Source organism: Rhamphochromis longiceps, linkage group LG18 (genome assembly GCF_057381845.1).
Source record: "Rhamphochromis longiceps isolate RC_006_pf linkage group LG18, R_longiceps_female_GT1.1, whole genome shotgun sequence".
Classification (NCBI taxonomy): domain Eukaryota; kingdom Metazoa; phylum Chordata; class Actinopteri; order Cichliformes; family Cichlidae; genus Rhamphochromis; species Rhamphochromis longiceps.
The window spans coordinates 8,713,907-8,738,675 of record NC_140574.1 but is presented as its reverse complement, the minus strand read 5'-3'; the positions used below and the strand labels follow the sequence as shown (position 1 = coordinate 8,738,675).

Below are 24,769 nucleotides of genomic sequence, written 5' to 3'. Positions count from 1 at the left end.
CAACTGATGTTAAGATTTATGTTTAAGTGATGAATAAAATAGTTGGAGAAGCTACTGGATACAAAAGAAGGGTGAGATTAATTATCCTGGCTTGTGTGATCTGTTCATGCTGCCAAATAAAATCATTAAGAGAAGACCTTAATTGGCGGTTTCTAATTAAGGAATTGATGACCTCTTTCTTAAGTTGGATCTTAATAGAAGCTACACCAGCTGAGCTTCAGCGTTACAGCTTTTACCTCTTTAGGACAGGTCAGCTGAGGAAGAGTTGTTGTGAGGGCTAAAGAGGAATTTAGTTGGCTATCTGAGGTTTAGAGCATCATTAGTTTTCTTTGGGTTGACTTTAGACTTCCTGATTAAAAGAATAGAAGTTTATTGCATCATAAGTTTCATATTGGTTTGTGTCTTCTTCTCTTCTTTTTCAGTTTTCAGAGTGACTTCTCCTTGAATGACAAGACCGCTTTGGTCAAGAGTGTTTCAGATACAGATGCCAAACTTCTGGTTGTCCTCCCCAAAGGTGGGCTTCACTTCTAAACACTTACAAAAAATAACACAGAATAAATTAATGTTTAGTTAGTCATGCCATTTCTTTAACTCAAATTTCTGGTCCTACTTTTAGTTTCAGAGTTGAAGAAATATTTTGAGGGAGCGGTCAGAAAGGATTTGGGAATGAACAGGTATTTTCAAGAACGACAACGTATTTTGATGTAAACATGTCAAAGATTTCCTTCACTTCTAACCTGCACCTGCTGTATGTTGTCTCCAACAGGAAGGAGAGGATAGCCCGGCGCCTGGAGGGCATTGAAAGTGATGCACCACCTGCACTGGTGCCTGGTGGATTGGTCGCCAACAGGATGCTTGAGGAGGATCCCCCACGATACACCCGTGCCTCAGACCCCTGTGAGCCTTGCGTGATGGGTAAGCATGGGATGATGCATTGCTGGACTGTGCTGCTTTAATTGGACTACTGAAATATGTCTCAACAATTGAAGAGGACCTCATTTCTAACTCTATATATGCTTTAATAGACTCTGTTAGAGTAGGTTGGCATAGTTGGGTTTTTGTGCAGACCCACAGCTCATTGTCTGTCTGAAACAAGGGGAAACCTCCCTCTTTAAGACATCCTATCCTCAGATTAACAGATTTTTTTATGCAAGGTGCATCAGCATGCACAGATCAGATGGAAAGTACAGGAAGTCAGCCTCAGGAACAACATAGGGAATCCTGTCAGCTTTTAAAATACAAAAACTCAACATGACACTTCTGAAACAATTTGGAGCTTTTGAAATAATGGAATGAAACCACATTGGAGATGCAATGTCAGTGTGTGTATTCCCAGAATTGGTGTTATCTCAACATACCTTTGAGCAATCAAGCACCCCTGAAACTGCTTGTAATTGCATGTTGCCACAGTTTGCAAGATGGGAAGTAAAAAAGTGATACGAATGTCTGAGAATGTTCTGTTTCACCACATCAGAAAAATGTCACCCTTGTGTAAACTGCATCTGTGTTTTTTACAAAATGTATTTTGTACAATCATGTGAAAAGGAACGTTTTCTCAGGACTACACAATCACTCTATGATTCAGCAGTAGTAGTTTTCTGTATGACTTTATCAGTCTCTCACATAACTGTCGAGGAGTTTTGGCCAACTGCTCTTTACAGCATTGATTCAGCTCATTGAGGTTTGTGGGCATCTGTTTATGGACAGCTCTCTTGAGGTCCCACCAAAGCATTTCAATCAGGTTGAGGTCTGGACTTTGACTGGGCCGCCGTAACACCTTGACCATTTTTGTTTTCAGCTACTCTAAGCTGTTGTAGATTTACTTCTGTGCTTGGGATCATTGTCCTGTTCCATGACACAATTTTGGCCAAGCTTTAGCTGTCAGACTAATGGGCTCTTTGACGCTACAATACATTGGTAAACTTTTGGTGAACTGAATTATGGTCGACTGCCCAGACCCTGTAGCAAAACAAACCCAAATCATCAACCCTCAACCATCCTGTTTGACAGTTGGTCGGAAGTGTTTATTTTGTTATACATCTCTTGTTTTTCTTCAAACATGGTGCTGCACGTTCTGGCCAAACTTCGCTTTGGTCTTGTCCGTCCAAAGAGCATTGTTCCAGAAGTCTTGTGGTTTGTTCAGATGCAGCATAACAAACTTATGCCATGCTCATGTTCTTCTTAGAGAAATTGGGCTTTCTCCTGGCAGTGCTTCCAAATAAGCCATACCATGCTAACTGAGGCCTGTAGACTTTAAGATGAAAGCTGGAAAGAAAGCTGGAAAACCTGTCAAAATACAGGTAAACGTCCAAAATGTATGCCATCCTTCCCAAAAAGTTGAATCTGTTTATCTGGAGGTCGCGTTTTCAGTGGGAGAAACGTTTCATCACTCATCCAAGTGACTTCTTCAGTCTCAGCTGCCTGCTAGTTTCCCCAACCTTATAAAGCACAATTGCACAATGACTGGAAGTAGCCCACTGAATGAACAATGGGCTGTGAGGTCAGTTCCTTGATCATTAATATGCAAATTCTCATGACCATTGATCAACAACCACTGATCAAAGCCTGCGGATCAATGGCCATGAGTATTTCACAGAGAGTTGGGGAATGGCGGCAATCACAGCAAGATGGTGACAGATGTACCCTTAGGCCCCCTCCTCGATTCAGCGATGGTCTTTCCCTTTTTACATAATTAGCCTCCTTGACTCCCCGCTCAAACCTGTAGACTGCGGAGTCCTGACCTGAGGAGTTAGCTCTTCTGTGTTGTGCCATCCGTTTCACCAGAGGTTGTTTGGTTTCCCCGATGTATAAGTCCTGGCAATCCTCTTGGCACTTAACAGCGTACACTACATTACTCTGTTTGTCGGGGGACCCGATCCTTGGGGCAGACCAATTTTTGGCGCCGCGTGTTTTAGGGTTTAAAAGCCACGGAGATGCGGTGTTTACAAAAAATGCGTCTCAACTGTTCCAATACTCCTGAGACATATGGGATCACTAAGGGTTTTCGCTTATCCTTCACATTTTCCAAAGCCATTCAGCAGACTGGATTGGGGTCTTTGCCAGGATGATTCTGGCCTGGGATTATGTCATTGTGTTATCACACTCAGTTAATAAAATGCATTTGATTAGCAGCACCTGGCATCTACTTTTCCCCTTAATTCTTAAAGAAGTGTTAGGGATATGCTAGTTTTTCACAGGCCTGCATTGAGTTCTGTGAAGAATGTTCTTTTTCACATGAATCTAAACTTGATCTCTTGAGCATTGTTCTGCTGTAAGTGTGACTCAACTTCAACATTTTCAGTTTACAAACGTGTGACATGATTTTGGTATCATTTTTAGTTCTCCAGGGTTATTGCTGATAATTAATGAAGTATTTTTACTATTTACCACAGTGAAACGCTACAGCCGAGAGGAGACGGTGGCTCCACAGAAGCAGGTGTCATCTCCTGACAGGTCACCTCAGGTCAAAGGTGGTGCTGGCAGCAGCCGCCCAGAGCCAGTGTTGGTTTATGTTGACCCAGTAACACTATCCACCTCTTCTACACCCACATCTGGCCCCACAGAATCCACAAACCTCAGTTCTAAGGCTGAGCGCATCGCCCGCTACAAAGCTGAGCGCCGGCGCCAGCTCTCAGAGCGTTATGGCATCCTCCTGGATCAGGAAGCGGACAGCGATTATATACCACGCTACCGTTCCAGGCGTGATCCAGACTCCGCTGACAGACAAACTACTGCCAGGCGAGACAGGGACAGACCAGAAGTAGAGACAGAAGGACGCGACCCTAGGGTGCCGTACCGCTCTGGAGTGGGCAGGGTTTCCATGAGGACTCACCCAGATCCTGCGCCTGTTAGCACATCAAGCTCCTCCGAGTCAAACCAAGCCCCTCCCCCCTCTCAAGAAAGACCAAGCCGATTTTCAGAACGGGAAAGAGTGATGAATATGGAGAACTATCGGCGTGGTGGAGCTCAGGAGCGCTCAGTCTCTTCTAGAACAAGGACTCAGGAACAGCATCCAGCCCAGCCCCAACAACAACAGCAACCCCACCAGCAAGATGCTGCCCAGCAGGAGCCAAGTCCAGCCACCACCCGGGACTACAGCATTGCAGCAGTGCCCAGCTCCCCTCGCACTGCCCGCCGGGCATCCCTGCCCTCCACTCGCTACGGCATCTCACCTGGGGATTTATTCATTGAGCAGCAGGCCCAGAGCATCCTAAACAGGCAGGGGTAAGATGACAAAATAAAACAAATTGCATGCAGTCAGGTTAAACTTTGTTATCTTTTACACTAATACCAAAATACAGCACAAGTATATGTTAATATAACTCCAAAAAATTAGATTAGAATAATAAAATACTGCATAAATACTAACACCCCACATAAATTATTGTTAGCTAAACTTCTGTTATTGTATTCCTACTTTAGCATAACATTATTGATTCTCCTATTTTGTTGTGTGGTTTTACTCCATGCACCTGCAAATACTTTAAGATTTTACTGCTGTCAGTAGTGCATCAGTGATCATACCATAACATTTCTGATGCTTCTTTTTCAGTTAATATTTCTTAATAATCCTTTTCATATGCTAATTTTTAATTACTTTTTCATCATTACAAATTCAAATTATTATAAAATATTTATTTGCAATCTTGTTAGAATTTGGTGTTTGTAAAAAAAAGCTTGAAAGAAGTATTTTATCTTTTCAAAATCTATAACCTGGAGTTTGTGGCTCCCATTATCTGCTGAGCTTCTTAGCTTGTGGCTTTTACCACTGTGTCAGTGCTAGGATCTTTCTGGACTGTGGGCCCAGCTCAGTCACACTTGGCCTGCTCCAGTTTCACATAGAAAGAGGCTCTGGGGAGCTCATCAAGGAAAGGTTGTACGTGAGAGGGATGATTACAGGGCTGGATTTTGCTTGCCTTTAGAGGCGAACCTCACTTAACAGCAGCCTGGTTCATTAAGCAAAGAGTTTGTCAGTTTCTATTATAAACCTGAAGACGCCACCACAAAAGGAACGAGACGCTTAATGGATGTGAACGAATTCAGGGTGATGACACTGTGGCAAATCTTATATGAAGCCTATAAATAGTGTTCTTACTTATTAAACTTGACTCTTGTTGTAGTTGTAGTTGTCGCACAGTCCAGCTGCTTAGTGCACATTTGGTCTCTAAGAACTTGAGCAGAAGTTTCTCTCAGGGTTTGATACTGATGCATGAAATCATCCTGTAGCCTGGCCGCCCTGTCAAAGAGCGACTGGTCTCTCAACACAGACTCAGAGAGTGATGCTCAGACAGACTTCACCTGGCCCTCAAGGTACAGTCCACTTGGGATGCCGTTAGCGTCAAACCCCACCAATTGCCCACTGTCCACTGGGTACATATGGTTTTATAACACAGCACTGAGGCACTAAATAAAGTCCAGGTTATGATTGCTCATGTGATATTTTCAGGTAAAAACCAGGCTGTGCTTTTCTTTTAATGCAGTCCTTTTCTGGGAATAATGGTGTGCAGAAGGAGTTTGAAATGTCTTAAGTGCAATTTTCCTAAAAGCCTTGAATAAAGCCTTGAACAATTTTGAAACCTGCTTACTTATATAATATAATACTCCTGACAATACTGTGACAAGTAAATGTAATAACATAATAAACTTGAAAGAAAAATGTTTCCAGTGGACAGTCAGCTAAATCTTTTCCATACATCAAAAGCATAACTATTCACAATTATTTTTAATTCATTAATAATTCCCACTATAATTGACATCATAGTCTCTCATTTAACAGTTGTTTGGTGTTCTGAGGGTTTTTCCTTTTTCAACTGACAAAGTTTAATTTCTAACATTTTTTAATTCAAAGATTTACCTAAAACCGCATCTCACACGATCAGTTTGAAATTTTCAGTTTGAAATAGGCACTAGATTTTGGCGAGCAGTTGATAAGTGTTAGTGAAACGGAGTTGATGGGGTGACAACATTTGAAAGCTCCAGACCCTGACCTGAGTCGGCCGCAGACCTACTGACTTGGCACTTGTCAGCAAGGCTGTACTCACATGCCCCCTCCTCAGGTTCTGGCCTGTTAGCATCTATGAAACTATATCTCAGTCTTACACTGAATCACTTACTTATAATGTTGTGGAATAAGGAGCTTACATTAATGATTTTAAAATGTTCTAAAATGGTTTTGTGAGGTAAACTGGTAGAAAACTGAAGTTTTATCTGAGTTTTGCTGTTAAAAAAGTGTGAAGACTTTGGCTATATGTGGATTTCTGGAGAGGACAGTGGCATAGATAAGAAATACAGCCAGTTTGCAAATAGCTGGTGAAATGATGAACACTAAAATTCTCAAATGAACACTCGAATGAATAAGTGAAATTAACAAGGTGTGGTATGACTTAGTCAGACCTTTCACCAGACTATTATGCATCACAGCACATCACAGCAACATCAAAAATAATGGTGCTTATTTGTAAAGTTTATTGGTTCTTTTAGGGCGCTTATTTTAATCACTTTTTCTTGAATGCACCCAAATGACTGTGACTTCTGTTTGTCCTTGTCAGCTGCTTATTCTAGCTGGTATTAGAGTACAAGAAGGACTCTTTTAGGTCTTTCATGCCATGTCAGATAAAGCAGAGGCACATCAATTATGTGTGGCTTAGTGGTGTACAATGAGATTAGTGCAACCTTTAGCTACCAAGGGTTATAAAGTTGTAGATAAAAATAGTTTGACTGACTTTTTTGGCATCGGAGAGAGAGAGGGACACTTGGATTCAAATTTAAACCTAGGACATGCTATACCTGAGAGCTGGAATTGGTCTTGTGATAGCCTCATGTTTGTGTTCTTTATGTCTGACATTGTCTAGTTGGAATTAATGGAATTGAAATTAGGTTTTGATGGGGTTTTTTCTTCAGACAATACAACGGTTGTCAGTTTATGTAATTATTTACCAAACTTTGTGTAAGGCAGATTTACTGGATGTGATTAAATAGTGCAGAATTTGGCAAGTATGCCCTTTGCACCTTTATATTGCACTGTTTCTGATTCAGATTTGTAATTTCACCATATATTACAAACTTACACAGAAAGAATTTTCTGTCAGTCTGACACAGCCTTTTTGATGTTAGATGTCCAGCTATGACCTTAAGGCCAAAGTGTATCAAGCCGGCCGCATGACCAGGAACAAGTTTATTTTATAGTTGACACTTTTGCATTCCTTGGGTCAGACTGTCAACACAAAGTGCCATCGTGTGGCAGATTTGGAAACATGCAGCTTCCCAAAAATTTAAATAAAGTTGAAGAGTTGCCAATTTTAATGGTGAAAGTGAAGGCGATCATCGCAAATTGTTAATGTGCATATGGAAGAGGGCCGGTCAGGTAGAGACAAACTTCAGAGTAAATTGGGTAAGGGCTTTAATTTCTATTTCTATTTATTTATTATTTATTTTTTAGTGGAACTCTGGATTACAACTTATATACCCTTGTGTTTGAGTTGAGTTTTGGGCTTAGAGGAAATAGTAGTTTCAAATTGAACTGGAAGCTCAGTTTCCCTTGTGCATTCCTTTTTCCAAGAATCCGAGTAAGGGAACGATTGTCCAGGGATGAAACTGTCAAGAGGCCTCCTGACTGCAGTCCTGATAGGCACCAGGATAACAGACATCGTATTCAAGGGAGCACAGCTCAATATACGCGACAGCATTCAGAACCCACCCAGCAAAGGACAGTTCCCCAGCCTCAGCACAGCCTAGGCTACCATCCGATTCATGGGCAAATACCCTACCCTACTTCGAACTCCGACTACCAACACTCTGGCCCTGCTATGGACTCTCAGCCCTATTTGGCCATGATTCCATTAGAACCAAGTGCCAGACCTTCTGAACCCCCTGAAGTACAACCACGAAGAAGAGTTAGTTCTGACCAAATCTATGCTGCCCATAGGGAGGCACGATTGGAAGCGAGGCAAGCCCTAAAGGAAGAAGTCCAAACAGAGGGCCTGTTAAAGAGCAGGAAAGCTGTGTTGCCCTCAGAGATACGGCGAAGGGAAAGGAGTGTGGATGACACACATAGGGGACGACATGAAGATGCAGACTGGCAGAACAAAAGTCCAGAACGAAGGAGGGCAAGTCGAGGTGAGGAAGACTGGGATTGGGAGAGACGGAGGGAGAGGGGGAGGGAGAGAAATGTTGAAAGGATCAGAGAATGGAGGAGAGAGCTTGGCCATGACGGCCTAGAGGAAAGAGCATTTAGATCATCGCAGCCCAGACAGCATCAATCCTCTGACCCTATATGCTATCAAGAGCCCCAAATTCAGCAAGCAGGGCCTCTAATGCATCAGCACCACAACAGACAGCATGCTGCACAACTTCAACAACAAGACCCGCAAATGCAACATAAGTATGACCACGTGAGACAGCAAGTGGAGAGTCAAAGACAACAACAGGCTCAAAGACAACAGGAGTTGGAGCTACAAAGACATAAGACTGTACGTCAACAGCAAGACTCCCAGGAGAAACAACATCCCCAAATACACCAGGAGTCTGAGCATCACAGGCAGCAGCAGCAGGCTCCATCTGGGCACCAGAGGCTTAACTCAGCCTACCTCCAGAAGGGCTCCTCTTTGCCTCAGGCCAGACACAGAAGCACGGAGATGAGTGGAGGGTCCAAACTCAAGACACGAACCCGCTCCATGTCAGATATAGGTATAAGCCAGCATGCTGTCCTGTATGGTATGGACATCGGCAGAGAGGCATCCAGGACCGGCCCTGCACCAGGAATGGCTAACGGGGAGACGGGCACCCTGGACACAAGGGTGTCAGTGGCACAGCTGCGACACTCTTATCTGGAAAATGCAAACCGGAAACCAGAATTGTAGGTCCACTGAGCATGGGCTCTGTGTTGCATTGCTAAATAACTGTCTAACAGTGCATTAATAAGCTGGTGCAAATAAATAATACAGTGGCAATCTGAGAAAATAATGGTGATGCATTTTATGTGGCATGGAAGGTGTGAAATACTGTTGTGTTTCATTACATTTCTGCAAACTGTTTTGACAGTTGGGTCACAGCTGCATGTTACCATCAAGTAACTGACCTTTATATTTGTGTTGCAGTTAGGTCTGTGTGTCTGCTTTTATTTTATTTTTTTAACCCAAGTGCGTCTGAAGGTAATATGTTAAATTAAAAAAACAAGACCAACTATCTTTATTATTTGTTTAAGTGTACTTTTCCTTTTTGTTGTCTTCGTCACACTTTCCAAATTCATCCATTCCTCCAAAGTGAGACTACTAAAGTAGATCTCTCAGCTGTGGAAGTAGATCCGTCTAGCAGCAGTGATCGGGACAGGGGTGTTCGCAGACCTCGGCGCTACATCACTCCAGGAGACAGTCGAATGTCGGAGAGGTTTAGGACCCAGCCCATCACATCTGCAGAGCGTTTGGAGTCTGATAGGTACAAGAGGAGGTTTCTGTACTAGGAACTCCTTATAACAAGTCCATTGACAAAGGAAAAAACACAGAATGGCATGAAAGAGCATGACTCTGCACCGGCCATAAGGTTATGGTCCCGTGGTCAAAAGATTAAATGAAATATGGTATAAATTCAGAGGAATGATGTATTTTTATGTCTTCTACAGGTCTCGTCTGAGCCCTTCACAACTACAGGATGCTGAAGGCGAGTACAGTCTATCAGAGAAAATGTATTTAGTTTAAAAACTGTTTAAGGAAATTTTCACAACTTTTGCAATATATAATTATGCATATAACATAATTCTTCCTTTTTAAAAGCAGATGAAGAAAAACTGGATGAGAGAGCTAAGATGAGTGTGGCTGCAAAGAGGTCTCTCTTCAGGGTAAATTATTCATAACACAGGATTAATGCTGTTAAACGGTTTTAAAATCATAGTTTCAAAAGCTGAAATTTGGCTTAGATCACCTTTGGTGAGTTATCTGAGTATACACGGAGGTTGAAACAGGTATACGTTTTGTTTTGATACAGGAACTTGAAAGAACATTGGAGGGTGGTGTTCCCAAACCACGCTCACGAAATGCGGCTGTAGAAAGACGTCTGAGAAGAGTTCAGGACCGCTCACACACACAGCCTGTCACCAACAAGGAGGTGGTCAATGCTTCAAGGTAGATGGGCATTTTGAAGCTTTTCTTTTCCTTTACTCCTTCCCTTCATTTTTAAAAGTCATTTCTCTGCTCCTATCTGTAATTTTCTGTGCCTCTCTTGTCTTTTTCTTCCTTTCTCTTTGACACATCTGAAGACACTTCTATTTCTGCCTTCCATCACCTTAATTTCACTGTTTTTTTCTGTATATATATATATATATATATATATATATATATGTCCTTTTCTCCACTTTAAGTGATCCTGCCACATCTTCACAACCTCCGGTTTTCCACAGTAATCTAGATAATGTGTCCGGATCCAGAGTAGGCAGCACCAGTGTGACTAGCATCAGGTGGGCTCTGATGTTTTCCTGAGTGTACGTGTGATATTAATGTACTTAGTCAAACAACTCTGCTCAGACAAGTATATAAAGACTGGTGATGTGTAAAATATCTCCCTGGACCCAAAAGGGTGGATGCTGGGGTGGTGGATGGGTTGAAACAGAAGATGGTAACGCAGGGCAGCAGCATCGACATAAGGGAGAAATGGGATGTTTTCCAGCATAAAAATAAATTTATGAATTTTATAGAGAAGAGGGTGCGTTACAATGTATAGTAAAAAATTATATTTAGCACTGAAGGCATCTAGCCATTATGCTTGATTAAAAATAATAATAAAAAATACTCTTTAATAATGCACTTAGAGAATTGGGGTAATTTATAAACTGGAATAATTTATGTTATCCAAGAATTTACTGATATATTGGGGGTTCTTTTGGGTGCGTTCGTTCATAAAACAGTCCAAAAGCAGGAAAAGTCAGACGCAGGTAGTAAAATACAAATTGTCTTTAATAAGACATTAAGAGAAAAATGGCAATAAAACGTGCTATTGAGCTTTTCTGGATAAGTCCCAAATTAGGTTAGGAGGAGCAGGTCGACTTCAGTCCAAGAAGTAAACAAGAATAAAGAACAAAAGAGAGCAAAAAGATAGCCTGAAAAGCTGCACATGAACAACCCTTACATTTGCTTCAAGCAAATCCCTCCATTGAATGACATCCACACATATGAATTGGAGAGATCTGCATGATGTTTGTGCTCTAAATAAAGCTAAAACCCACAACCACACCTAGTTTCTAACTACCCTTTCCTATTTAATTTGCCATGTTGTTTGCGGTTAATAAATCTCCGTCTCCCTCTCCTGGTTGCAGTGCTGATGTGCTCATCCAGCTCACCTTACCTTGTTATTTCTGCCCCCCTCATGTCCTGCTTCTTTGCTGTGTGCACCTTATACGAGATAGAAGACACTGCTTACACAATAACTCATTCAGAACTTTAAACATTCAGTTTCCAAGCATCACTGCTTCTTGCAGTGATTTTCACATGCAGGTCACAAACCTCGGTGAAGGAAAAGGTTGCATATCACCAGAAAGGTTAAAGCGTGAGCTCACGTGTCTTGCAGTTTGTTTACCAGGCCAGGTTTAACTCAGCACACTACTGCAAACATTCAGCTGCATTATATGATTATCAGTCATCTGTGGGCTGATCTGCTTATGCCTCTGTTGCTGTGACTGTAATCTGACACAGCTGCCACAGCCATTTACTCATCAGGTAAACTTATAAAGTATATAAAAAGCAGACTTTAAGGATGCTGCTCTGCAGGTGGTTAAAGTATCAAAAAGCAAATTTGAAACTCTATAATAATGTTTTGTTGTTGTTGTTTTTTTTTTTAACAATTATTACTCTATTAACTCAAATAAATATTTTTGTGTGCTTTCAGTGGCACAATTTTCCATTTAATCCAAGTCAAAGGCAGATATCACTGTAGTATAAAAATGTCCCAGGTTAAAGTAAACATTTATTTATTTTTTTTTAATCAGTCACTGACATCCCTTTGTCTCTACCCCAGCATTCAGGGTTCCTCTCAGCCAGGCTCAACAGTCCAGGAGCAGGACAAGGAAAGCCAGGAGCACCAGAAACCAGCTCAGGCTTCCACTGCAGAGGTGGAGGTAAATGGCCAGGAAGGTGTCCCAGAGGAGCCAGACCTTTCCACGCTCAGTTTGTCTGAGAAAATGGCCCTGTTCAACCGCCTCGCCCATTCTACAGGCAAGACTGGTGAGGGGACTCGAGGGGACACCCGCCAGCGCAGAGCTAATGCTCGTTTTCAGACTCAACCTATCACCCAGGGAGAGGTGAAGAAGGTACAATAATTTCACCTTTTGCAATGTCAATATACAAAGATCCCTAACGACCACTACTACTTCTTCTACTTTTCTTCTAACATATATGAGCAAAGCTCTGTGCAATACATATGTTATAATTAGATTTGTTTTATTCAAAACTGACGTGGGATTAGACATAAAATAAGGCACAAAAATTGGTAGAAGTATATAGAAAAGAGACTGAAAGAAATAACATGAAAGACTGCAATGCTCAACAAAAAGTGCAAAGAAAGCAGAGAAAATTGGCTGAAAACAAACAAAGGGAACAATTACAACTAACAACAATGAAATTGTGTAAGTAGTGATAAAATGAATTGAATGATATTCTTGTTTATCACAAAAGCTCTAGAGTAAAAGCAAATTTCTGCAGGAGGTTAACAATTTTCTGATGTGCAGACAAAAGTGTAATTTAATTAGAATGAACAATAGATCATCTAGAGTTTCTTTGCTGTAAGATTTGTGAAAAACCTGCAAACATTTTACTTTTAGGTTACTTCCAGTGACTGCAGTGAGCACCACGAACAGTTTGCCTCAGTGCTTTAGCGACAGCTGACGTGGTTCTCTGTGCAGAGGGATGACTTTTACATAGCACAAAAAAGGTCACAGAGTTTATTTTGCACTTGTGTTTTTTTAAACTTTACTAGCCTCCATATGTCACAAATGACTAGAAGTCCACAAATGGGAGGCCTGACACAATTTTCATTTATCACATTAATGTTGTTGTTTCCAGAGCTACCCTGAATTTTATAATACTGTATATATTAGTAAGGGTGAAAAATGAAAACGTTCCTCCCCGGCATCCTCTGACAAAGATAACCTGACATCACGCTGAGATATTTTATAAAAGGTCGACTTTATCTCCACCATGTTCTCAGCAGTGAGTCATAGTCAATACCTGGTTTCCACACAGGAAGATGAGCTGGCAGTAACCTCTGCGGTGTGCAATGGTGACTTAGAGACCAGTCAGGAGGAACATGTAAGACCCCTGCTGCATTTGTGGAGCTTATGATTGGTTGCATTGAAAAATCCCGCCAGGACTGATCTGATCAGGTCCTGCTAGAAGCCAGTGTTTGTGTCTAGTGGCTTTTGGTGTCGGTTAAAAATGAATTTTATTTTGCCTCAATGTTAGATGTGTGTACTCTTTGCAAAACAGCATGTAATTAAAAGTTCCGGTTGAGTTTTTTTGTTATCTGTGGCTATGTTTTTTAATGGTTGCTGCTTCTGGGACATGCTTGTTCCCTGCATAACAAGCATGGGATATTCAAATGCAAGCAAATACAGCTCTTTAGTTTGTTTAGTCCTGAAGTAACTTCTGTTGCAAAAGAAATGCTTACCTGTGGATTTAGTATGTGGATAGATGTGATACTGAATGTGTACAAAATTTGGTGAGACCTTGAATTGCAAACAAAATCAGTGTGTTGTAGTGGTGTGGAGCTTTAGCATGTTATTGATAACTGGTTATTTCCGTAAATGTATAAGCTACCTGTGCTGGAGCACCTTGAGGAAGAGACATAAACTACACAATGTAGGAGATAACATCAATACAGCTTTGATGCACTTTTCTGGCTTTTAAAGTTTAATTCCTAACCACAGATGACATATTAAAGATAAACTGCATAGTGTAGTGCTTTACACTTTGGCCTAACAAGCGAAAGAGCCTCAGGTTGTTCCCAGCAGGAGACAAAAACTCTTGGCTGTTGTGTCAGGAAGTCATCGGGAAAGTGTGTACTTGCGGTTGGCTGTCTTTTATATACAGTGTGTGTTTCTAACTAATCCTTTGACTGACTCTTGTTTGAAAGATTCAAATCAAGTGTCAAATTTTAAATCCAGCTTTATTTTTTAGCTCATCATGCTCCAGTACTTTAAAGTATTAGGGTGTCTGTATTCATTAACTTCTTGTTGCTCAAGAATTTCAGGTGCATTTTAATTCAATTCAATTTTATTTATACAACTCCAAATCACAACAATGGTTGAGGTGCTTTAAATTGTGAGGTAAAGACCCTACACTGCACTGATCACTCCATGATGCCACACTGGTTAACAAAAATGGAAGTATGAACCTAATTAAAAGGAAATTACTGAGCTGTGTTTAAGTATGACGACGTGGCTAAGATGTATATTATCAGGTAATTGTGTGAATGACAGCTACTGCTGTGGCTTCAGTTGTGCTGTGATTGCTGCTTTCCTTCCTCTCAACAGTCCACATGTTTCTTCCCTACCTTTTGGCCTCTTTGCCATCCCGTCGTCTGTCTGTTCACCATCACATCCACATAGGCCTACGTTCTGCAACCTCTCCCTCCATTGAGTTCTAATTTGTCTGCTTTAATTGTATTCACGTCCTCCGCCCTTCATATCGATCCCTTCACCTCTTCTGTTGTTCTGTCTTTTGTGTCCCGACTTTCTCACACGACTCCTGCTGTTCTTGCAGCTGAAAAATAGCGGCGAGATCAAACTGGAGCCCCTGTCAGCCTCCCTGGTTCGATCGGTGGCAGCTGTCACCTCCCAGGCCTCCATCGCCATGGTAACCAAGGCGTCAGGCAGCATTGCCGGTGATGATGATGGTCTCCGTTTAGAGAAGTCCACTGCCGTCACCTACATCCCTGCCCAACAACAGGCTTCCAGTAGCAACAGTATTCACCAGGAGAGGGCGCCGAAGTACTTCTCCATGACCCAGAGTGGGGACCCAGGCCACCCAGAGTCTGAGCTCAACTCCTCCCCTCATCCCTTCCCTGAGAGCCAGGAGAAATTTGGGGCCCCTCCTGCTCCCACCTCCTCAACTGATCACAGGCAGGAGGAGGAGAGCCGGAGAGCACCGAAAGAGGAGGAGGTGAGGCAAAGACAGCAGGGAGGAGCCAGAGAAGCCGGCCAAGGCAGCAGCATTAAGGGTAAGCGGCACTCCCCCGACAGGGACAGAGACGACAGGCAGCAGCATCCCCGGCTTCAGCACTTTGCCGAGCCCTCTTTGTGGGGGGGCGAGTCAGAGTCTCTGCCCAGCTGGAGAGCCGCAGACGGAGACTCCCACGAGAACAGAGACAGAGCAGAGGGAGGAGGACGAGGAAAAGGAGGCTACCTGAGGGAGGCTGCAGCAGCGCACAGTTCCTCCACACATGAGCAGGAGAGAGGCAGTGGCCCGGTCTCAGGTAGGAAGCTTCTCTGTTGATTATAACATAAAGAGATGGAGATAATTGGGGTGATGGGTGGGTGGGTGGGTGGGGGCAGGGGGTGGGGGGATTGAGAGAAGGATGGACAAAGATATAAAAATAGAAGGGGCAAAAAGAAAAGACAAAATGGAAATGACAAAAAGACAGAAGGAGAAATGTCTGGGGAAGGGGCTGCTCTCATTATCCTCATTGTCTCATGCAGCATGCTCCCACGCATGATTGGTTTTTGCCGGCTGCACACACACTTGTCCCAGCTGGGGGTGTTTGATTTGGCTGATACAGAAAGAGAGAGGGAGAGGCGTCTGAGACTGCATCTAATTAGCATATTTTTCCATGAATTTACCTCGTGGCTTCTTTGTCTGGAAAGAGGAAGCCCTTTCCTAACATGCTGTTGATCAGCTAAGATTTTTATATAGAACTGTCTCTCCTCACTGCTGTGGCCTCTACAGGGGCTGTCATCCCTTTTGCACCACATTACGCCTGTGGCTTAGCTGTGCACATGCTACAGTAAAATAGGCCTGACCTGTTTTTATGTACTAATGCACAGAGTGTCCAGGGGTGGTCCTTTCCCATGCATGCACACAAACAGTACATGCAGAGATGAAAGCCCTCATTGAGAGAGTGCAGAGCAATTGTTGGACACTTAAATAAAGCAGGTAGAGGACAAGAGGGACACAATGGAAGGCTTGTCTGCAGGCCTTATTTACTTCTGCATGAGTAAATCTTCACTATAGTAAGATCCTTTATACGAGCTTATCATGATTCACTGGGGAAATACCACAACATGCCTAAAAGCCTTAATAAGACACATGTTAAGCCTTTTTTTTTTTCATTTAGAAAAAAATAAGACACATGTTAAGCCTACTGTGTAGTTGTCCTTCTGACTGTGGCCAGAGTTTTTCACCATACTGTGAGGTATCTCCACAGTATATTTAATACACATTAAGTGGGGATAGTCTGGGATTCCTCCCTGCAGGAAATCCTGATCATCTCACACTTTACTTTCTATGCAGCATTTTTATTTTCTGTATCAGTATAGTGGACATTTTTTAAAAGAAACAGAAAACTGCACTGTAATGCAGCGAGGCTCTCTGGTATTCTGTGCTGCTTTCAAAAATATTTCCAGTGTAATATTATTCCTGCTATCCCTGCTGAGTCAACATACATATAGATTTACTTTGCTGCCCTCCTAACTTTGCCTCGCTCCAGAGAGTGTAATGAACTAACAGTGTCATATCAGGCTTTTCTGTTTTTGTTTGCCCAAAGGGCCATTTGTCACCTGCTCACATTAATAATTACGTTTCTTTTAATAGCTCAGATACCCATGTTCAAAACTTTGTGCACACTTTATAGTATGTCAAGTATATCTGTGCTTTCAGGTGATTCAGAGGATATTCGTGTGCATCTCAGATATGTTTCTGAGGGTGAAAACACAGGCAGGCAGAAAGATAAGATAGCACACTAGCAACAAAACATATTCAAAAAGTTGCTCAAAGCTTCTTCTTCTTACATATAACTTGCAGAGTAACAAGTTAACAAAAGCATTTTTCATTGGTGGGAAAAATGTTTTTGCTCAAAATATTGAGGTGAACGTGTCTTCTAACGTCTGCAACTATGTGACTCGAACTTAAATCCGACAAAATCGTTTCCCTGTGTGCATGCATGCATTTCACGGAGTTGGTGCACAAACAGATATATGGTAACCTCATCTTCGTGTTTAGTAACACATGAATCCATTTCCAGATAATTATCGGAGTATTTACACTGTGATTGTTTGCAAAAAAGGGTTCTTTCAAAAAAATGCTTCAGGAACGTTTTGATATATTCAAATTTATAAGAGACAAACAAAATTATAATCAGTTCAGTGAAAAGAACAATGTGGTCATTTCCAATAAACCCAGCGCTAAAATATCAGATGGAGCTTCCCTAAATTCCTCAGCCAACAAACAAAAAGTGAAAGGTAGATTTTAAAGAGCCTTTAAACTAATGCTACACCCACACAGTGCGTTTTAAAAGTTGACTTTGACTTTTCTGTTAGTTTAATTTAGTTTTACCTTTTAGGGCTCCTGCATCCATGCTAATATGTTTTTACTTCAAAACACTGCTAACATCTACACTGTTTCACCGCATTAACACCAATTAAGGTGGGACTATTGAAAATACTGCTGAACCAGATGTAGTTTGAAAAGTCTTAGTTCAAGATATAGACTGTATATAAAAGTTGAACATAGAAATGCTTTAATTCTTGCCTTTGGTTGGAAAAAGAAATCTGAGAACGTAGAAGTCTGAAAAGATGAAAGGTGTAATGTTGTATTTCAGGCTGTTGAAAAGATTTGAATTTTACCCAGTTCCCAAACAGATCCATGTTCACTCCCACTCAGCAATTTTCTGTTGAAAAGAGTTACTAAAAACTTCTAAATGGTAACCATTGTATATATAAAGTATAAAAAAATTTGCATGCCATTTATTGTAAAACCAAAAATTGTTTGCACGGACAGGGATGAAGTGGTAAACAGTGTCATCTCACAGCAAGCTCATCTGAGGAATTTCCAGAGGTATCATATCCTCTCAGATTTTAAACAAGTGTAATCACAGTGGGACATATTTTCCATATTTTCACATCTGGAAAAGTTATCTTTTTAATATTTTTTCAACAGGTTTTGATGGAAGGCCTGTGGCACATAATCTTTTATGTAAATATCTGTAATTTTGATCAGTTAATATTAGGGATGGGTACCGGTGTCCGGTGCCATGATGGCACCGGTTCTGACATAAACGGTAGTAACCAGACCGAAAAGCAGCGCACATTTCGGTACTTTATTTCGGTGCTTTTTTTTCCTGAGCTGTGATACACTTTTAGCCAATCATTTTACGTTTCCGAGGATAGTAGGCGGGGCCAGGTACGTACGTTCTGTTAGAGCAGAGCCACAGATTAAAAATGCCCAAGGCGAAGCGGTCAAAATTCTGGCTGTACTTCATAGCAAAATATGCAAACTCAGCAGCCTGCAACAAGTGCTTTAAGCTGATACTGTGATACTGTCAAAGGAGGTAACACCAAGAATCCGATTAAACAGCTGGCGACGCATAGCGTTTTTTTTTAAAGCCCAGAAATGCGCCGTATTTGATAGCTTGCTGCGAGACCTCACACCGTGCACGTCGGGTGGGTTGCCAGTTATCGGACCCGGAGCAACATCCCCCAAAAACCCGAAGAATAGAGTCCTGGCCCCTAGCTCTGCCAGTGTAGCAGAAATGATGAGGATGATGATGGCAGCAGTAGCAGCCGTTCTTCTCTGCATGAGTAGCTTCATGTTGTTCGTGTGTAATTTACGTTGCGTACGCTAACCACGTTATTACATTAATGCATGTAAGGTGAACTAGCAAACATCATCATAGCTACATGCGGCTGTCCTCTTGTTTGATGGCAGATGCTCCCTTCACCCTGGCCAAAAAGGCTAAAATGACCAAAGAAAAAGTGGGAAACAGCTAAACATGAGAGGTTTTGGACAAAGTTTGTGTTTTTTCCATTGTTTAAGCACTGCTTCCAGCCAAGAGTGATGCCATATATGCCACATAGCTGCAGAAAAGGCACACATTGTTATCTTTTTACAAAAAAAAACAGCTGAACATGAGAGGTTTTTGGACCAATTTTGTGTTCTCCGTTCTTTAAGCACCGGTTCGAGCACCGTTTAAGCACCGGCACCGTTTCAAAAGTACCGATTTGGCACCGGTATCGGATAAAACCTAAACGATACCCATCCCTAGTTAATATACACTATTGCATTCTATTTTTCTCCCAGATGTGCCGGATCATCACGCGTCACTGAGGCCACTGATAGCTAAAGTGTCATCCAGGACTGTGTCTCACGTTTCAAGCAGCCAACAGCAGCAGAAGACCGTCATTCAGCCTCCCCAGACCCTCCCTAAACCTTTCACACAGCAGTCTCCTCCAAACCAACCCAAACCTCCGTCATACATCGAGCCCCAGCCGTACTCCCAGGCCCCACCAACATATCCCAAGCCTTTCAATCACTCGCCACAAACCCAGCCCAAACCTCAGGGATTCGTCCAACCTCTCCCTAAGCCTTACCAGCAGACAGCACCGCAGCCTCAGCTCAAACCCCAGGTGCCTCCTCAGACCCCCCCCAAACCTCAGTCCTTGCCCCAGGCGCTCATCAAGTCCCAGTCCCTGCCCCTGGAACACATCGAGGACTTGGGCAGACACAGTGATCATTCTGGGGACCTGCTGTCCCCCACAGAGTCCGGAGACCAGCTGTCTGACGGCATGTCCAGCAAACAGATGTCCATAAAGGAGAGGTGAGTGACAGCTGAAGGTTTCATCTAGTGCAGATTTACTTATAGATTTATTTATTTGTTGTAGATGTAAAAGCAGAGGGGGAAAAAAGATGTAGAGGATATGATTAAAATGTCCAAAACAACACCCAAAAGCAAATTAGTACTCAATTCCAAAATTACGATTTGTGGTCTCTGGAAGGTGCTGCTCCTCATAACGACAAAACTCTATGGTGGTAATCCCTCAGAGCGCTTATTTGGGCAGCTGTTTTGGAGATAAAAAACATGCTCAGGTTTGAGAAACAATATCTGGTATAAAATGCGAAGTCTATTGCTGCCGTGTTTGTTGTTATGCCTCATTATGTCTAGTGAAATTGGTTCAGTAACCATACAAAACCATTTTTTCACATAAATTAAATAAGTGCAGTGTAACCAAAAGACCTGAAACTAATTTTTTTCTGAATATAAATACCTTCAAAGGCTTTGCTGCCAAACATGGAATACAAACAATGGCACGCATGACCGTGACTGGGATCCTTTAGGTGAATGAAAATTCACAAAGAAAATAATTCTTTAAAGCTTGTAGCCTAGCAACACTGGCTAGGCTACAAAGTGGATTCACAAGTTCTGGATCCAATCAGAGTTCGGCTCTTCACAAGGTGTAAAATTAAATGCCAGCAAAGATCAGATTTTGATTCTTTTCTGCTGGCTGAGTCAAAAAAGCCAAAGCTTGCTAACATTGTAGTGTTGCACCTGATAAGACTGTGTGTCAGCTTACTATCACCTCAAGAATATATCAAGGATAAAAGATCTGATGTCTCAACAGGACCTGGAAAAACTAGTCCATGCATTCATCTTTAGTAGGCTTGATTACTGTAACAGCATCTTTACAGGTCTACCTAAAAAATCAGTCAGACAACTACAGCTCATTCAGAACTCTGCTGCTCGAGTCCTCACTAAGACCAAAAAAGTGGACCACATCAGTCCAGCTCTGAGGTCCTTACACTGGCTGCCTGTCCGTCAGAGGATAGACTTTAAAGTTCTGATGCTGGTCTATAAAGCTCTGAATGGTTTAGGACCAAAATACATCAATGACCTCCTGACCCAGTATGAACCTTCCAGATCCCTCAGGTCATCTGGATCCGGTCTTTTATCAGTTCCCAGAGTCAGAACCAGACACGGAGAAGCTGCATTCAGCTTTTATGCTCCTTATATCTGGAACAAACTCCCAGAAAGCCTCAGATCAGCTGAAACACTCAGTTTATTTAAATCCAGGTTGAAGACTCACCTGTTCTCAGCTGCATTTGAATAAAGCACCAAATCCACACTTTAAGCTTAAATTTCAAAACTTACATTTAACTACTGATTTTATCTACTGTTCTGATTTTATCTGTTTTGATTTTATATACTGTTTTGTTTGTTTGTTTGTTTGTTAATTAGTTAGTTAGTTTATTTGCTTGTTTTAATCAATTTTAAATCATGCTTTTTATTTGTTCTTGTTTCTAATGTCTCTGTAAAGCACTTTGAATCACCTTGTTGTTGAATTGTGCTATACAAATAAACTTGCCTTGCCTTGCCTTGCCTTCACTGCCGTATATAGGTTTGTTTAACTCTTTCACATCCATGGAGGTGGGAGAGATTCATTATTAGCATCACTGTGTTTCACAGCTGGCAGAGAGCTGAGTGGACTGTTAGAGTCCCCTGAGAGTTTGCACATTCCTCCTAATGCCCTCATTTCTGCCCTGTCCAGACAAGGAGAGGAGATTATGACATACTTTCCTTTACCCCTCAGCCATTCGTTATCAGGGCTCCTCATGCAGTCTTTGGAGGCCTTTGTTACAGTTTTTCTCGATTGCTTAAACACATTTCTTGAAACTATGCCTTGTATTTTCAAAACAGTAAACACAAATCCATAACTTCTCACCCAATTTCCCAAACATCGTATTGTCAGGTCAAAATGAAGCTCTATACTCAAAACCATTTGCTCTTGCTGAAAAACCAAACTTTGACTACAGACATCACACACACGGCCTCAAAAACACATGCACGACAACATAGTCGTACACATTGGTGCAATAAATGTAAAACAGTATTCCCAAAACTGGCAAGTTATGTTGCTTGTGGTTCTTCCCCTCAAAAACCTTTTCACATGATGAACACAAAAGACGCAACCAATGTACATACAGTGGGACATTTTTATTCATGTACCATCCAGTACAATACACACCAAAAACATTATTCCACCTCAGCATCCTGTCTTTGGTTTGAGTCAGGCCAGAGAATCTCATCGACATAACAAGCTATATTGGCCCTAGCTAGGCAGCGGGGGTAAAATCCTCTTGCATGCCTGATCCACCCCTGGCATGCATCTACTGATATGTCTAGGCAGGCGTCTTTCACGGCCTGGAGGAGGACATAAGGTGTTGTACACCTTCCACTGCCTTGCCGAAAATACCTCCTCTATCAGGTTTAGAAAGGGAGAGTATGCAGGCAGAAAGATGTTAGAAAACCTTGGGTTATTGGTAAACCAGTCATGAACCATAGCAGCGTGATGGAAGCTGACGTTATCCCAAACAACAACGTAGTGAGGCTGCTCTGGCTGTGCTGGTTACCTGCAGTCCCGCTGAAACATATGTTGTCTCAGACCATCAAGAAAAGCAAGGAGAAGCATAGTGTTATAGGGTCCTAGAATCAGATGGCGGTGGAGTATCCCTCGTTGGCTGATAGCTGCGCACATAGTGACATTCCTTCCACGCTTACCAGGGACATTTACAATAGCCCAATAACCAATTATGTTCCTCCACCTTCTCCACCTCCTCCTCCCTGGTGTCCTAGACCACCTTCTCCTACTGCTCCTGGACCTCTTCCTTTGCATGTCTTTGGATCCATTGTTTCAAACCTGAATGAGCTGACTTGGGCCCTTTTGTTTATCCATTAAAGTTTCTGATTGGTGTGTGATACATTTTGACTCATAGTGTTTCCACTTCGTTAACTATGTGCTATTTGAGCTAAAGCTGTGCTGATGTGAGTTAATTGACTGCTAGTGCTTTCTAAGTGACCACATGGTGTAAGCACTGACAAATGTAGGGATTTGTGTGTAGTTTTACAGTTCACCACATCTGACTCATGTGGTAAAGCAGGGGCATCGTGTTTATAGTTCAGGGAAATGGGTGTGCTTCTTGGAAAGTGGCATTAAAATTTGAAATTTGGGTTCACAAGATTGGTTATAGTTTTTAAGCAATCGAGAAAAACTGTAATAGTTGTGTTTGCAGCAAAAGGTCTCTGGTCTGGATTTTCTCCCTTGAAAGGATTTCTTTCCTATGATTTGAACTAAAAGCACAAATATGTAAAACATATTTATATATAAATTTGAAAAGCACCATTATCTCAATATTTTTATTTCCATGTATTTTTATATTGTCATTTTGTACACATATATGGATTTAGCCATCGTAAACGTGGAGGTTACCCATTGGCTTCTGGACTTTGGCCCTAAGAATTTTACAAGGCACTGTCCAATGACAGAACACAGATTTTTTTTTAAAATAAGTATAGGATATTAATTAAAAGCCTAATTTTTGCCTGTTAAAAGATTATCTCTTGTCTTATGTCAGAGTGGCACTGCTGAAGAAGAGTGGTGAGGAGGACTGGAGGAACAGGATCAATAAGAAACAGGAAGTGGTTAAAGTGGCATCCACTGAGCAGCCAGCTCAGCCATGGGAAACAGATCAGACCAGCCAGAAGAAGGTTAGTCTTTACTGTGTATACAGTATAACAACTGTGAAGCCTCACTGTGGTCACATTTAGAGTGAGTCATATTTGATTTGGCAAATTTAAACCTAAGCTAAAGAAGAAAGTACCAAACAAAATGTAGCTTTAAAAAAAAAAAAATTATAGTGAAAATTAAATCTCTCTTTCCAGTATCCAGCATTAAAATAAATTATCATTTATGCAGTTAACACTTTTGTGATTATATTTATTAATTTATTTGATTAAGTCAGACCCATTAACTAACTGTGCGGCTGACTTGCAGTTTTGTCGTGCTTCCCAGATACACTGGGCTGGTTCTTGCGCACTGTATGTAGAGAAACTGCACTAAAACCTGTCTCCTCGCATAAATGTTTGTGGTTTCTACATCGCTGTGAATAAAACTGTGTGTGCTCAAATATGACTGGCAGGTCATTCTCCACGGATTACATTTCCTGGAGATTTAAGTAAAGTGGGCACAGGTTTCTCGCTTGAGTTCCAACAGATTGTGGTTTAAAACAACATTTGTCTTAAATGTTTGCAGAAAATGTCATGACATGACCAATATAAATGAAACCAAATAATAGGAATAAATTTAATCCCCTGTTTCAGAAAAGTGTTATATCCGCTTTTCATTTAGCTTCAGGTATATTTTTACAGAGCCTTTGCTCTAACAGTTTTTGTTAAACATAGTAAACACCAGTGCCTCATTTCCCTCCCCATCCTTCATCGTTACCATGCCAGCTTCTGCCCCCCCTCTCTTTCAGTTAAGTGCTCCTTTTCATTTCATTCCCTTTAGCCCATCTGTTGTTTGAGCGCAGTGGTGTCCGACCAGCGTGGCATCTAGCCCTCAGACAGCAAACACTAAATCATACGCCTCGTTCTGCTTGTAGAATTAGCAGTCTGGGCTATTACAAATGAATTTTAACACAATCGGGGAAGCTTCAGGCTAAGTTTGACTTAAACCTCGAGAGGTAATACTTGAAAGCTTATCTGACAGAAAGAGTTATTTTGGGAATCTCTTATAAGTATTTATGCATCTCTGTTGGCTTAAACAGCAGCTAGAAAGACATTTATAAGCTCAAAGAAGTTCTAATTTTGGGATTTGGGACTAGGGCACTTTAAAGGACTCCTTTCCTGCAGCTCGTACACTCAAAATTAGTATTCTGTGAGTTGAAACCGCCTGCTTAAACGCTGGATGCTAATCCTTAAGGCGATCTCGCCCCTAAAACCCATTAGCAACAATAGCAGTAGCCCC

General features: G+C 41.7%; 1 protein-coding gene across 6 annotated transcripts in view; it reads left to right on the top strand.

Annotated features, from left to right (window-relative positions):
* LOC146647673 (supervillin-like) overlaps positions 1-24,769 on the top strand; it is a 55,548-nt gene that overhangs the window by 11,589 nt on the left and 19,190 nt on the right. For 3 of the 6 annotated variants that reach the window (XM_085390069.1, XM_085390068.1, XM_085390067.1), the window contains 15 exons: positions 423-514; positions 617-674; positions 767-915; positions 3,393-4,224; positions 7,559-8,854; positions 9,262-9,432; positions 9,617-9,654; positions 9,771-9,832; positions 9,979-10,115; positions 10,352-10,447; positions 12,001-12,292; positions 13,224-13,289; positions 14,742-15,453; positions 19,272-19,788; positions 23,379-23,511. In XM_085390069.1, coding sequence (XP_085246195.1) covers positions 667-674; positions 767-915; positions 3,393-4,224; positions 7,559-8,854; positions 9,262-9,432; positions 9,617-9,654; positions 9,771-9,832; positions 9,979-10,115; positions 10,352-10,447; positions 12,001-12,292; positions 13,224-13,289; positions 14,742-15,453; positions 19,272-19,788; positions 23,379-23,511 — 4,509 coding nt within the window. In that variant the 5' untranslated portion in view covers positions 423-514; positions 617-666. Of the gene's footprint in view, positions 1-422; positions 515-616; positions 675-766; positions 916-3,392; positions 4,225-5,226; positions 5,311-7,558; positions 8,855-9,261; positions 9,433-9,616; positions 9,655-9,770; positions 9,833-9,978; positions 10,116-10,351; positions 10,448-12,000; positions 12,293-13,223; positions 13,290-14,741; positions 15,454-19,271; positions 19,789-23,378; positions 23,512-24,769 lie in introns of all 6 variants that reach the window. The other 3 variants (XM_085390070.1, XM_085390071.1, XM_085390072.1) reach the window with 2 other exon arrangements.